This window comes from Macaca nemestrina, chromosome 7 (genome assembly GCF_043159975.1).
Source record: "Macaca nemestrina isolate mMacNem1 chromosome 7, mMacNem.hap1, whole genome shotgun sequence".
Taxonomy (NCBI): domain Eukaryota; kingdom Metazoa; phylum Chordata; class Mammalia; order Primates; family Cercopithecidae; genus Macaca; species Macaca nemestrina.
Genome location: NC_092131.1, coordinates 51,841,268 through 51,856,846, shown reverse-complemented (window position 1 = coordinate 51,856,846; position 15,579 = coordinate 51,841,268). Strand labels below are relative to the sequence as shown.

The 15,579-nt window shown below is 40.0% G+C and overlaps 1 protein-coding gene across 8 annotated transcripts in view; it reads left to right on the top strand.

Annotated features, from left to right (window-relative positions):
* Positions 1-15,579, top strand: part of LOC105473593 (pellino E3 ubiquitin protein ligase family member 2) — a 196,783-nt gene that overhangs the window by 57,944 nt on the left and 123,260 nt on the right. For 7 of the 8 annotated variants that reach the window (XM_011727441.3, XM_024790243.2, XM_071100119.1 and 4 more), the window contains exon 2: positions 8,677-8,806. In XM_011727441.3, coding sequence (XP_011725743.1) covers positions 8,677-8,806 — 130 coding nt within the window. Of the gene's footprint in view, positions 1-2,784; positions 5,718-8,676; positions 8,807-15,579 lie in introns of those variants that run through there. The other variant, XM_011727442.3, reaches the window with a different exon arrangement.

Here is a 15,579-nt window from a genome sequence, read left to right as displayed (position 1 = left end):
CTAGAGCCTCTTTCAGTGATAATGAAGTTAAAACCAGGTATTATGAGTGCTCACCTGATTTTTGGTTCTCTTGAAGGTGTTTTTTTCTGTGTAGATAGTTGTTAACTTGATGTCCTTGTGAGGTGGGACAATGGGTAGAGCCTTTTATTCTGCCATCTTGCTCTCCTTCCTCCTATATGCAGCATTTCTGAAGCGTAGAGAAATAAATGTGTTGCGTTTCTGGCTTTATTGGGTCAGGGGAAGTCTATGCGTATATGATAGGTTAAATAATAAGGGGGTTGGGACTATAATTTCATAAAACCAATGTTAGGCACTTATTGGCATATGGGCAATTACTTAAACGCGGTTGGAATAGTGCATTTATACAGTGAGTTAGGGTGAGCTACCTCAAGAATGGTACCAGATTGCAGGGTTTTATCAGAGACTATGTGCCCTGCCTTTGAGTCTGTCTGTCTCTGGTGTCACATCCTGTTCATCTGCAGTGCACTGTCTACTTCGATTATAGTAGTTGCTTGTGATTTGTTGGTGCAAGTGACAGAGCAGTTGCTTTGGAAGGAAGGCAGAGCCTTCAGCCTGTAATGGAGAGCTGACCACCTCTGGAATGTGATCCTGTGATGCTGATGTAGCCTCCACTTCTGGAGCACACATCGCTTCCCTTCCATGTGGATGTTGCTCTAAGAGTTCAGGCTAGTTAAGATAAACTGTGACGTCTCAAAAATGTGACTGGGAGCACCTGGAACCCCCCCTTCTTGCTCTGGTTTCCCATAGAAAGTTGTTATTGACAAATACATTTGTAGGTGGCAGACATCTTTTTAAGACTCCATCTTTGCACTGTATGGCAAAAAATGTCTTGAATTTGAAAACTGTCAGTGTTGTCTACTGGAAAGAGTATGCAACTTGGAGTCGGACAGAACTGATGTAGCTTTAGGTTCTGCCTGACCTTTCCTAACTGTGTAAGTTTGTGTGTGATCAGCCATTCTGAGTCTTTTATCTGTCCACTAGGAGTAATAATGTCTCCTTCACAGGGTTTCTTGGCACATAGTAAGTACACAGCAAATGTTGTTAATTCCCATTAATATGTGAACTCTAAACTATAAAACAGAAAAACGCTTTTTTACTTGGTAAAGTTTCTTACACAGAATTTTCATTATTCTTTGCAGCTCCCAAATACCCTTACCATAAAGACCAGCTGTTTGCTCTGCATATATGAGGAGTTAAATTTTCATCACACATTTATTAAATAAATGTTTTTAAGTCTCCAGAATAAAAAAGAAAGTTAAGCTTGAAAGGCTCTTACGGGTTCGAATTGAAATACCCCTGTTGCAGCAGCTGAAACAGGTGTGGCAGCAGTACTCAGACATTTTATTTCTGCTAACTTACTGGCTGAAAAGTGTACCAGCCCAGGGAACGTTCTGACCTTCTTTCATGGGGCAGTAACTTTTTGCCTTTGTAAGCAGGATTTCGTCTCTATGTCTGGACTCTATTCTATTATACAAAAGATGGGTGCTGTGGTTTGAATGTGCCCCCCAAAGTTCATGTGTTGGAGACTTAATCCCCAATGCAGCAGTGTTGAGAGGCAGGGCCCGTAAGAGGTGATTAGGGAATGAGGGCTCTCCCCTTATAAATGGATTAATGCTGTTGTCTCAGGAGTGGGTTCCTGATAAAAGGATGAGTTCAGTTGCTTGCATTCTCTCCTATACATGCCCTCTTGCCCTTCCACCGTGGGATGGAACATCTGGGGAGGCCAAGCAGGCCTCTCCAGATGCAGGCCCTCTGACCTTGGACTTCCCAGTCTTTAGAACTGTAAGAAAAGAAATCTCTGTTCTTTATAAACTACCGAGTCTCAGATATTCTGTTATAGCAGCACAAAACATACTAAGATAATGGTCCTCTCATCAGCCAGCCAACTTGTAGGTTTTCAGTGCCCACCATGTGTCCCTGGTACACTGTGCCAGGTGCCAGATATATAGAAGACCTCACTTTTTTAGAACTCACGTTCCAGATGGGCCAGATGGGGGATAGGAATGGGCAGGGGAAGATTTGGTGATAGTTTTCAGGAGGAGGTGACAGTGCTCCACTTAAAATAGACTGGGGACCAGCTGGGCACAGTGGCTCATGCCTGTAATCCCAGCACTTTGGGAGGCTGAGGCAGGCAGATCACCTGAGGTCAGGAGTTTGAAACCAGCTTAGCCAATATGCTGAAACCCTGTCTCTACTAAAAATACCCAAAATAGCTGGGCATGGTGGTGCACACCTGTAGTCCCTGTTACTCGGGAGGCTGAGGCATGAGAATCACTTGAACTCGGGAAGTGGAGGTTGTAGTGAGCCAAGATCATGCCATTGCACTCCAGCCTGCGTGACAGGAGACTCCGTCTCAAAAAAAAAAAAGAAGAAAAAGTTTGGCAGGGAGAGGATGACTGTGACTGTGGGAAGAGTTTGGGGCTTCCTGTTCCAGGAATCTATTACTGTGTAACCAACTACCCCAAACTTAGTGGCTTAAAACATGTTACTTAAGGTGCAATTCTGTGGGTCAGCAGTTTGGGCAGTTCTGCCCCATGTGGTATCAACTGAGGTTACCTGGTGGTTATCAGCTGGTCCGGAGTGTCCATGATGGCTTCACTCATGTCTGCTGCCTTAGCGGGGTGGCTGGAAGGATGGGCTCTGCTAGGACTGCTAAGCAGAGTGCCTCCGTGTGGCCTTCCCAGCACGGTGGTCCCAGGGTAGTCGGCTTTTCACACTGGCCTTTGGAAGTCTCAGAACATCACTTCCTTTGCATGTTGCTGGTAAGCAAGCCACTAGAGCCAGCCCATATTTAGGGAGAGGGGAATTAAACTCCACCTCTTAGTGGGAGAAGAAGCCCTTTTAGTCTACCACACTGGATTCCTTGATAGGAGAGTGGCTGGGAGACTTTAAGGAGGGGAGGTTGGTTGGTGTGCTGGGTGTATGATGAATGATCAAATGTACTTTTGGATCTGGGGGCAAAGATTGAATGATAGTGGACTGAAAAGCCAGCAGGCATTGGAAGCAGAATAATGGGTGTGGGTACTTTTCAAGATTCTTGGCTTTGTGAGGAGAAAATGGAAATCAGAGTGGAGGCTCACAGTGAAGCTTAGGGTTGGAGGCATTTGCTTGTTTTTGCTTTGTTTTGAAGATGGGTGAGATCACCAATGACTCATTCTTTTCCAAATCGTGGTTGTGCATTTTCTTTCTCTTAACTGATCTCTTAACTGATTAAACACTCTTGAAATTTTTTGGTGATATAACTTTCTCCTGGTCCTGGTCCTTCTGCCTGTGACAAAGAAGGGGCTGTTTCCTTAAATAGTTGTATTTCCCAGGCTCTGTCCCAGCCTTCCTTGCGTCCTTATTCTGCACCTTTTTCTTGAGTAGCCTCATTTATTCTCATGACTTTGACTGCCGCTGCATGGTGAAGGCCCCAGGGTTATTTCTCTGGAGCTCCAGACCTAACTTCAGTTGCCTCCTCCATGCCTCCCCCGATGTCCCTGTAATTCCTGTTCCTATTTCTAGCAATGCTGTCACTCTGGCCAGGCCAGAAGGCTATATGATGTTCCCATTATCCCTCACCCTGTGCATCCAAACAGGTTACCAGTTACTGTGAATTTTGTCTTTAAAACCAGGGTTCTTACGTGTGGCTGTATCACTTGGGAGCTTTGCAAAAAGGCAGACCTGGAGCTTCATCTCAGGCTTATTGAACCAGAATCTCTTGGGTTTTAGGTGTTCATATTTTTGTAAGGTTTTTTCCAGGTAATTCTGATGTTCACTTTGTATTGAAAACAACTCTAAAATTTTTCTCTAATCCTCCAGTTCATCTGCCCCGTCTCTGCTTTGGTTCAGACTTTTATAGTTTCCTGTGGCTGCCATAACAGATTAGCACAAACTTGGTAACAACAACAGATGTTTATTCTCTTACAGTTCTAGAGGCCAGAAGTCTGAAATCAAAGTGTCAGCAGGGCCCTGCTGCCCCTGAAGGCTCTTAAGGGGAGAATCTTTCCTTGCCTCTTCCAGCTTCTGGGGCTCCAAATGTTCCTTGGCTTGTGGTTGCATCGCCCCAGTCTCTGCCTCCATCCCATGGTCATCTCCTCTCTATCCCTTTGTATCTCTTACAAAATCACTTGCCATGGGACTTAGGACCTATCGGTAATCGAGTATGATCTCATCTTGAGATTCTGGACTTAATTACATCTGCAAACACCCTTTTTCCAAAAAGCCATATTCACAGGTGACGTGAATGTATCCTTTTTTTTCTTTTAGAGACGGAGTCTTGCTCTGTCGCCCAGGCTGGAGCACAATGGTACAATCTCAGCCCACTGCAACATCTGCCTCCTGGGTTCAAGCGATTCTCCTGCCTCAACCTGTTGAATAGCTGGAATTACAGGCACGTGCTATCATGCCCAGCTAATTTTTTGTATTTTTAGTAGAGACAGGGTTTCACCATGTTGGCCAGGCTGGTTTCGAACTCCTGACCTCAAGTGATCCACCTGCCTCGGCCTCCCAAAGTGCCGGGATTACAGGCATGAGCCACTGTGCCCAGCCTTGGATGTATCTTTTTAAGGCCACCATTCAACCCACCGCACATAGCTTCCCATGGCTGTGGTGGTGCTGCTATCTGATCATCTTGCCTCTAATCTGGTCTGGTCTTGCCTCTAATCTCTTCCAGTTCCTCCTGCGCTGTGCCACCCTATGTGATTACTTTATATTTCCAATCATGTTCGCCATTTGCTTAAATCTTACCAGACTTTCCATTCCCCTTAGGATAAAAAGCCATAACTCTTAGGGAGTACCAGTGATAGAGTTTGGCTCTGTGTCCTCCCCCAAATCTCATCTTGAATTGTAATTCCCGTGTGTCAGAGGAGGGGCTTGGTGGGAGATGATTGGATGATGGGGTGGGGGTTGGATTTCCCCCTTGCTGTTCTCGTGATAATGAATGAGTTCTCACAAGATCTGATGGTTTAAAACTGTGTGGCACTTTCCCCTTCTCGAGCTTTCTTTCTCCGGCTGCCATGAGAAGAGGCTGCTTGTTTCTCCTTTGGCTTCTTCCGTGATTGTAAGTTTCCTGAGGCTTCCCAGTCGAGCGTCCTGTTAAGCCTGTGGAACTGTGAGTCAATTAAACCTCTTTTCTTCACAGGTAGTTCTTTATAGCAGTGTGATAATGGACTAATAGAAACAGGATGTTACAATCAGGCTCCTGCCTACCTTTTACCCTCCTTTCCCACTACTCTCTCCACTTGAACTTCATACTCTCCACAGTGCTGACCTATGGATTCCTCCTTGCCTTGCATATTATATCACCCCTTCATTCTCCGTTTAGACTTCTTACCTAGATTTCTTTTTCTCTCTTTTCTTTTTGGACAGTCTTGCTCTGTCACCCAGGCTGGAGTGCAGTGGCATGGTCTTGACTCATTGCGGTCTCCACTTTCCTGGCTCAAGTGATCTTCCCACCTCAGCCGCCCGAGGTAGCCGTGACTACAGGTGCATACCACCACGCCAGGCTAATTTTCATATTTTTTGTAGAGGTGGGGTTTCAACATGTTCTCCAGGCTGGTCTCGAACTCCTGGGCTCAAGCTATCTACCTGCCTTGGCCTCCCAAAGTGCTGGGATTACAGGCATGAGCCAACGTGCCTGGCCAAGATTTTGACAGTTCCAGCAGTGCTTTCACCATGAAGCCTTCTCTAATGCATCCTCCCATGTGCCTTATGCTGTAAGTGCATCTTGTTACATGTATATTTATCATATTTGTTATTGTGCCTTTCTCTCCTTCTGAGCAGAGAGCTCTGTGAAGGCAGGGAAGCTGATATTCATCATTGTAGCTCTAGTACTTGGCATAAATATCGAATGAATGACCATGTAGCTTAACCTAATTAGAAACTTGTCTCAGGGTGACACTGGTTTTTCCACTGCTACTTTGATTGTTTCCAATAGGATTTTTCATCTAGATTTATTAAGTAAGTAGGCAGTCTGTAAGTAGGCTGGCTTATTATTTGCTTAACCTGCAATATCTGTGCCTCTATGCTTAGGCAATTTAAATTAAAATGTTTCTGCATGTGTTAAGGTTGACACTTCTGGTTTTTTGCCTCCCTTTATATTAGATGTGACTTTTGGGTTGTAACTAGTGGAAATCAAATTGAGTTAGCTGAAGCTAAAGGAATTTTGTCAAGAAGGGCTGGAGTACATCTGGGCCAGTAGAAACCCTTAAGGATCCTCTTTCCATTGCTTTTTGCTGCTTGTCTCTGTTCATCTGCTTCCTTCTTCACTTTGTCTGCTTTTTCAGCCATATAACACTTTGTGACATCCCCACAGCTCCTGGGTTTGCATTTTTTACAGCTCTAGCCAACAACTGAGAATGGATGACTATCTCTCTGTCCCCATTTTGTGTTTTCCAAAGTTAGAATGTTGTTGGCCAGGTTGGGCCAGATGTCAGCCTCTGGCCAGTCAGCCCCAGAGTGGTGGGGAAGACGTTGGCATGGCCAGTTCATTCACACATGGTGCTGGGGTTCAACTTTTGGAGTTAAGGAATAGATTCCAGAGAAGGAAGTATAGTTGTGATCAGATGGCCAAACAAGTGTATGCTGCACTCTTACAAGGCTAAGGCCTATTGACCTGGAGTCTATAGTTGAGGCAAGAGAGATGCAGCGCAGAGTTGTGCCAAACCCCTATCAACTCCAGTGGGGATGGCACCAGATTCAAGAGGCTGAAAGAAGAGACTCAGAGCCAGCAGATGAGACATGGGGTTTTGTTGGTGGCTTACATACAGGGGAGAGAGTCCAGTGGCGGTGGGTTGAGCAGGAGAACCACAACTGCATATAAAAAGCAGGCAGTTAACCTAGCATTTTCACTTAACATGCTCCCCCTAACAACTGCCACCTGCCAGGCTTCACTTAACCAAAGCAAAGGGCCTTGATACCCTGAAGAGCCTGCGTTCCATGGGACTGGGTGGGCACTCAGATGTTCCTCATAGGTAAGGAATGACTCTCTGGGTTGGCCACTCTTGGATACTGTAGCTTGGAACTCTGAACACACATTCAGGTGCATCTACCATACAGGGTCATTCTGAATCACATCACTGCTGTCAAATGCACCTGCTATACACACAGAGCTGGGTAGAAGTGAAGGGCGTAGCAAGCCTTGCCAGATCTTGTACTAATTGTGTGTAGGCCACAGTAGTGAAAATGTTCCTTTGAGTTGTTTATAGTCCTGGCTTTAATTGGTTCACATATGCTTCCTTTAATATAGAATGTTCATGTTGATTTGAGTGACATGGAAATATATTAAAACAAAGCAGATTTGTAATGGTTGTTGACTTATGGATACTTTATAGTAGTCATCACAAATACGTTTAAGAAGATATTGTACACGATTCTGATCTTGCCTGAGAAAAACTAGAGGAACAAGACTTGAAATAAATTATCTTTTTATTCATGAGACATTTTTATATAGCTGACATTCCTTTGTGCTGGAAATGGAAACATTAAAAAGACAGTGGGAATAACTTACAGTGATAATTTAAAACCATTGTCAGACTGTAGTGATGACTTGACTGGTGAAACAAACACACAAAGCCCCTTTCTTCCAACTTCTGTTCCCCAGTGGACTTCACAAGTTCCTGCTTCCCCCATCTGGCCACTCCGTTCTGGATGTAGCTGGAACGTGGAGAAGGCCCAGGAATCTGTGGGACAGGAACAAACCACCAGACCTGCTGTCTCCTAACCTTGGTGTTCTGGGGGATCCTTGGATCTGTCATATAAATCTGTGTAAATTTTAAATGTTCCTTCTTTTAGTTTTTTTCTTGAAAAGAGCTCCACCAAGGTGGAAGCAGAGAGTAGTTGTGTTAATGTAGCAATACGGGCCGTCAGTAAGAACATACAGGGGCCGATTAATACAGAGTTAGAAAATACAACTAAAAATTGAAATGCTAACTGTGATCCTGCATTTCTTTTAAGCACTAGTATTAGCTAAATACAGGAAACCTGCTTAAGGACATTATATGTTTTCCAGATGACTTCTAAGTTATTTGACAGTTTGTGGACTAAAACTCGTGTGTATATTTTTGCAAGCTAATTTTTGCTAACAAAAATATGTTTAGTTTCTGCAAGCTATTTTTTTGCTAATCTGTCAGCGTAGGGTTCAAACAGAAATGGGAGTGAATGTGGAGGATTCAGAACTTTTAAGAAGCAAGTAACTAAATTCGTTGTCTTACAAATAAAGATCCTGCAGACAACATTAACGTGGTTTGAAAGTGAGAGATGAGGTTTAATTAGTATGCTATTTTCTAACTAGTTCATTTAAAAATAGTCTCAAGTGTATCTCTGGGGTCTATTAGAATGGTGCTAGTTGAATTGAGCCAGCCCTAATATGGCCTCTGCAGAATACTCATTTCTTTATTTATACTCTGCCACTTTCCAAAAAGATTTGAAGAGTCTGACTTTATAAAATAGGAAACCTATAATTACTTGTACATCACTCTTAAATTAAGTTCCTAGAAGTGATTTGAATTTCATTACAGCTGAAGTCTGTGTTACAACCCTTTCCTTTTGTGGAGTGTTTAGTGGGCAATTATTTTATGACCATTCCTGTCTTTTCCCTTATTCAGTACCTCTAACTTTTGTGTTTAAAACTTGAAAAATCTGCAGATAGATGAACTCTTTCCTCCCTGTTTCTAGGTACAATGGTGCTTTACCCAATGGAGATAGAGGACGGAGGAAAAGCAGATTTGCCCTCTACAAGCGGCCCAAGGCAAATGGTGTCAAACCCAGCACAGTCCATGTGATATCCACGCCCCAGGCATCTAAGGTAGGTGGGTCTGCCAAAAGTTGGGAGGGTGCTGGCAAACAGTGACTCACAGATACTTCTTGTCTGTCACTCTCTTTCCTTTAGTCTTGTTTTCATGTAGGACAGTCTCTCAGACCATTTGAGGCTGGATAATGCTTTATTGTGAGGGGCTGTGCTGTGCATTGTAGGGTGTTTAGCAGCTTCCCTGTCCTTGACCTGCTAAATGCCAGTAGCACCCCACCCATTCTTGCTCCCCACAGTTGTTAACCACCATAAATGTCTCAAGACATTGCAGCTTGTCTCCTGGGGAGGACTGAGCAGGTAAAATCTGTCCTGTTAAGAAGCACTGCTTTAGGATACCAAAGCAGCTAGCATTTATTATTTTGGAATAGATGTAGTTGAAACATGATGTTCTTTATCCTAAAGAGTTTTTGTTTTAAGTCTGGGTATAAACCTCATGATTTATTTTCCTTCTGTTAATTGAATGTAGTAGGTGGTTTTATATAATCTGTATGTACGTGGAATTGAATTTGTGTGGCTCGTAGAAAGATGAAAAGTGTACACAACCAAGTGATAAAAGAGGCCAACTATACATATTTTTCTCATAATTTTGAAGTGAATAAAATGCTAATTTAAGAAAAACTGGTTATTTGTTTTCTGATCTATAAGTCAAGGAAAAAAATCTGAGTTTTTATTCCAGTTGATTTATGTTACATAGTAGATTTATTACAGTGTTTCTTTAATTAAATTCTTTAATATATAGTCTTATTTTCTATAAAATATATTTACATGAAGCATTTCATATGGGACTGTTGGCTGTACCTGTTGATCATGAGTTTGGGCCACCTGGCATATAAATGAGAGTCTTGATTTTCGTTTTTCCTGAAAACCTACTTTTGGAAGAAAAAGGAATGGCTTCATGGAAGCACGTGTGATATTTATATGCAATGTAAACATAGATCACCTTTGTTAATGTTTTTGTTTTTAAAAAGCTCCTATTTCTGAAGCAGTGCCATTGAAAGAATTTGTTAGAAGATGCCAATTGAAATGATCTTGTATTAATGAGGGGGTGAGTAGATAAGAAAATATCAAACACCAAGGAAACAAGAAAGATTAATATTTAGTAGATAAGCCAAAGCTAGAAAAACAGAAATAAACTAAACATTTGTAGGCAGAAAGGACATTTTATAAGGAAAACAAAGGAAATCCAGCTTTACGAAGATTCTCAGGAAAGGAAGAGGTAAAATAGCAACAGAATCTTAAGAGGTCAAGGAAATAGGAGATACATTTTGTACTCCAAAAATATGTGGTGAAGAAGGATACCAAAACAGATGTTTTTAAGCATGTGATAAGTGCCAGAAATGTTCTGGTATTTAGATGTGGTCCTTATAATTTTGTCTGTTTGTTGACATTTCTTTCTTTTCCTTCCTCTTTTTAAAAATCTTGGGTTCAGATTAATACAGTGGCTGACATTTAAAAAAAATGTATAGAAATCTTGCTTTGATTACTCATGCTTCATGTTGTGATAGAATATGAAAATTTGTAGCTATTGAGAAAAACTATCTCTTCTTTATTCTTCAGCCATTGCCATCTCCTCCCATTTTAGCCTTTTATGTTTTACTTTTATATCTAGATTTTACTTCAAGTTATTTAGATTATTAATCTTTTGATAATTGTCATCTAAGTCTGTGTTTAAAAATATTACCCGCAGTACTAAAAGTAAGGCAGATTGGGTTTTGGTCTTGACCCTCTATATTTTATAATCTGGGAAAAATATATTCTCAGGGCCTCAGTTTACTCATTAGAAACTGAGTAAATTGGCTTCAAGCAGGAGCTCTGTTGAATTAGAAAATATACTTTGGTTATAACAATAGCAGTTATTCTGGCTAAGATAAAACAGACGAAAGTTAGAGAAATTATTATAGGCTAGCTCTCAAAATCAGGGAAAAGTTGAGTAACCAGGTTTTGAGAGAGAGTAGAACTGGAGTGTCAACAGGAGTGCATGTGGATATTTTTTCAAGAGTGTTAGATAGTGACTTTACTCCAGCCAGCTTCTATCTCTCTTAAAGGTTTTACATTTTCAAGAGAGAGAATCTGATAGGTCTACCCTGAGTCACTGAACTATGACCAAGGGAGATGGGCAAACTAAGACCAGACATATTTATTGTGAGTAGATCAGCCACCCCATGTTGCCTTTCAGACTCTCACACTCTCATCCTGGCCAGCTGTGCCCGGCCACTGCTGCTGCTAGGTCTGCTCTGTTGGCACCTTCTACCTTGGAGCGCCAGCCAGTTGTAAACTCAGCCCTTTACTTGTTTAACCTTTTCTTCAGATACCCCTCCCACTTCCTGGTTTTAACTGAATCTGATTTTCAATGAATGTACTCTTTTATTATTTTTTCCATCTTACGTTTGTGGAACATACTTCAGTGACTCAGTGCCTACCCCCGAGTCTCTTTCTCCTTGACCCTGTAGCATCTATGGTTCGTAGTACCTTAACTCTTTCAGTTTCTTTTCCACTGTTCCCACTGATGTGGTGCCCCTTACAGCCTGTTGTCCCTTGCAAATGAGAATTATCTCCAGTTCATTCTATTTTTGGATATACTTCCTTATCTGTTATCATCAAGACATCCAGCCCATTAGCCTATCTCTGTTTGCCACAGTTATTGGCCCACTTGGCCTCTCCAGGTATGTCTTAATTCCACTCCAGATTCTCTTTCTCCGGGCTCTTTGGGTATCTGTCTTCCTATGTGTCTGACTCTGGGCCCTTACTGACCCTGCTGGACTGTTTTTTTCTTTTTGTCTTTATTGCTCACCCCATGCCCCCTAAGAATGCCAGTAAATGTCATGGTACCTGGCAGACACTGGCCTGAAATGACAGTGGTTTGTGTACCCTGACATTTTTGATGCTGCAGTATTGGTAATGAAAGTTCATCTTTGATTGGAGTTGGGAACGTGGGACCTAGAAGAGTAGGTGTGGTTATCCATTACTAGGATTTAAGTTCTTTGGCTTTTGGCTATATTGTTTCTTCCCTTTGCCACAATCATTCCCTCTGCCCACATTCTGGGGGCAGAACAGGGATATCCCTTTGCTGGTGGTCGTGGCAGCTGGGAAACAGGACCTCTTAGTTTTCCATGCATGTCTGTATCCAGGCTAAGTCAGATGAGGATGGCAAGTGTGTGCTACTGTTGTGTAATCTCTATTTGTGTAATGTTTATTGATGTATATGTTTGTACTTAGAATAATACTCAGAGGTATTTCTCTGATTATGTAATGTGTGTGTGTGTGAGATTTGTTTTTTTTTTAATCAAAAGTCCTGTTTTACTTCTGGCCATTCTGTTGCATAGGCATAGGGCTTTTAGCAATTTATTCACCCATCCATTGATTCAACAAATATTTATTCAGCACCTTCCGTGGCCAGGCATCATGCCAGGTATTGGATATTCTGCTGCAAACAAACACATCCACATGGAGCTAAATTTCTAGTGAGTAGGCAAATGAGAAAGAATCGTAGGATACACATTTGACTACACACTGGGGAAAGCGCTAAGAGGAAGGGGTCACAGAGTGTAGACAAGGTGTAAGGAAGGACCTCTAAAAAAGTGGTGCGAGCACTGTGAGCTGGAGAGGAGAGAGGAGTTGACCAAAAGAGCAGAGATCAGGGGTCTTGTGGGTTTGGCTGGAAAAGTTGGATTTTTATGTAAGGGGAAATATTGAAGGGTGTGAAGCAGAGGGAGCGACATGATATGACTGAGAATTTAAGTCAGTTTATGTGTTCATTTACTTTTTTATGATGGGGACAACTATTTTGCTCTTACTTAACTAGTAAATAGTATGATGGTGGTGGTGGTGACGGTGTGGATACTGGTGCCTGATCGGAAATATTTTGTTAGCTGCATGTTTTAAATTTAGCAACATTACTATGGAAAACTCTTCATAATGGTTTTCCCTTCTTAGATTATGCTTTATTGAAATGTCCTTTTTTGGATATTTTTACTTTTAAAAAGTAACTGAAAATCACTTTATTCCAGCTGGCCTATTTCCAAATGGAAAATATTAGTGGTCTTTGATAGTTTAGAGAAACATGAGGGCCATTTAATGTCATTGTTACAACCAGGCTGCTCTTTAGCCTGTTTGGACTGCTGTGGCTCTACTGGTTGATAAAATATTGAAACACTTTCTTATCAGTTGATGAATAATACAACAGTAACCATGAGAAGTGGCAAAACGAATAACGATATAATTTTCGACATAAACTCATTCACCCCAGCTGATTTTGTAGGATGTGCTGGGGTCCACTTTGGAAGCGCTCGCTGTCTGTCTGCCGAACCTCTGTCTCATGGCAGTGAGTGGTGTTGATCTCCTGCACATTCATGATGGAGCTGGGGCCTCTGTGCTTTGGGAGAGTCATCGGCTTATCATCAGCCTCAGACTTTCTCATAGCTCCTGTTTTTAAATAACTGAGTTTTAAATAGGTCTTTCTTTGGTTTATTTCACTGTTACTGCATTATAACTCTTGGATTAGTCGTGTGTGGTGTTTCGTACTTAGAAGTTCAAGAATTAATTTGTTGAGTATTTTTATTTTAAATAAAGAGGCAATGAAGTTTGGGTAAATTTTCTTCTCGTAGATGTCATAAACATGAGTATTCTGAATCTCTGAGAGAAGAAAAAAAGAAATAACAGTAATAAAACACAGCTAAGAATATCTTTAGTACTATGCAGGAATATAAACCTGAAACAAATGATTTGTAGGTCTAGAATAAAAAACAATTTGATTATTTCAACAAAAAATAATAGACATAAATCAGTTTCCAAAAATTGAAATAACAACATCCAAAAACATTTTATCTGAGAGTTTTGACAAGGCAAGGGAAAACCAGTTTATGAAGTATCAATATAATATGCTGTATAGTTTAAAATAATTTTCTGACATAAAGTATTTATTAGGACTTCAAGAATTGTTTTTATGTGAATGTAGCATGGACGTTTAGGTTTATGGTCCTAATTGTTGCAAAACATATATCTACTGAGATGTAAAAATGCATTTTGGAGAACTTATAAATCAGGACAGTAAAATTTCAGTCATTATTGACAGAGCTCCAACAATTTCACATAGAATTGTTTTAATAATTTACTTAAAATGCAATATTCAAGACTTCAAAGATAGTGTGATGGTTTTTATTGATTTCATGGAGCTGGAAGGAAGAACATCTGAAATATATTAAACTTTATTAGTCATACTCAAGAAAAATGGTTTCAATGAGAAATATTTACATGAAAACCTTATGAATGTTTTACAGATGGTGCAAGTATAGTGTTAGGGAGAAAAAGTTGTCTCAGCTGAAATTCTAGAAAAACTTTTAGATGTTTTAATTTGATGCTGTCTCACTTATATTTGGTTATCTCTGGATGTTGCAGTAGGAAGATAAGCCAAGTAAACCACTTAGCTTTTTTTTGGAAATTTTATATTTATCTTATATCAAGTAATAGAGAATTAAATAATGTATTTGAGACCTTGGAATTGAGGTAGCTGTTTGGACTTTTAATGGGCAACCAAAGATGGGAATATTTGTGTTACTGGACATTGTTAAAATAGCATTTGGACAATTTTTTTTAGCAGTTTAGCTCTATTACATCATATACTAAGCAATGTGAATTTTTTCCATGGTTGTAGAAAAAAGAAAAATTTTAATTATTGAAATGGACAGATTTATTTGACAAATACTAAGTGATAGAACATATAAACCAAATACAGGAAACTGTGATGGAGAAGTATTAGAGGAACAAACAAATTTGAAATGAAACAAAATGTTAATTCCAAGGGAAAAACTATTACATTGCCTGGCAAATTAAAAGGAAATACACTTATTTGGTGACAAATCTGAGGAATACAATTAAATTTTAATTACATCCTTTTAATTTATTGATTTTGAGAACTTGGCTAATTGTTGTTTTCAAAGCACCATAGATTGAAGGCAAGCAAAATTTTGTATAATTAAGCCAGAAATTAAGCAAAATGATCCAATAAATAAGGGATTTTCATAAGGCTTGGATGGTAATAGAAATAGTGAATATAAAATCTCAGTATTATTAGGGCTGAAAAAAAGAGAATTTAACTAATATTAGTTCAGTAGAAGATAATGGAAGATTTACTATGAGCAGTATTATGTGGTGGAAAAATCTGTGTATATTAAGACTTGGTTTGCCCATTTTCCTTAATTAAATGGGGGAAATTTTTGAAAGAATTTGGTTTCTTATATCAATCACAGCTCATACATTGCTTAAATTGTGACAGATACATCAAATAAAAAAATCATACCAGTAATTTGTAACAATTAACAGATGACTTGGAAATGATTCACATGATTTGATGAACGGTTGCTGTTGTAACTTACTTCACCTGGGATACGGTTTCATAAAATGTGTAATTCATATTATTTAGAGAATAAATGGAATATTTTAAAATATTTATATGCCTCATTTTTTATTAAAAGGCTGATTGTTAAATAATATCGCTCCTGACATGAATAACTTTAATAAATATATCTGTGATTAGGTGATTATCCTATTTTATGTTTTACATAGAATGAGTTTTAGATCAAGAATTGGCTGTTATGAATCCTCTATTACATTTCCATAAACTTTGATTAATCAGTACTTTTCTGTAAAATGTGACTAATCAATACTTTTATGTTTTTCTGTAGTTCTTTTGGTAGTTCTGTCGTTGCAAATAATGTAAGTACAGCAATTTGTGAGCTGTTATTTTCCTTTCTTATTTTTGGTTTAGTTTTTTA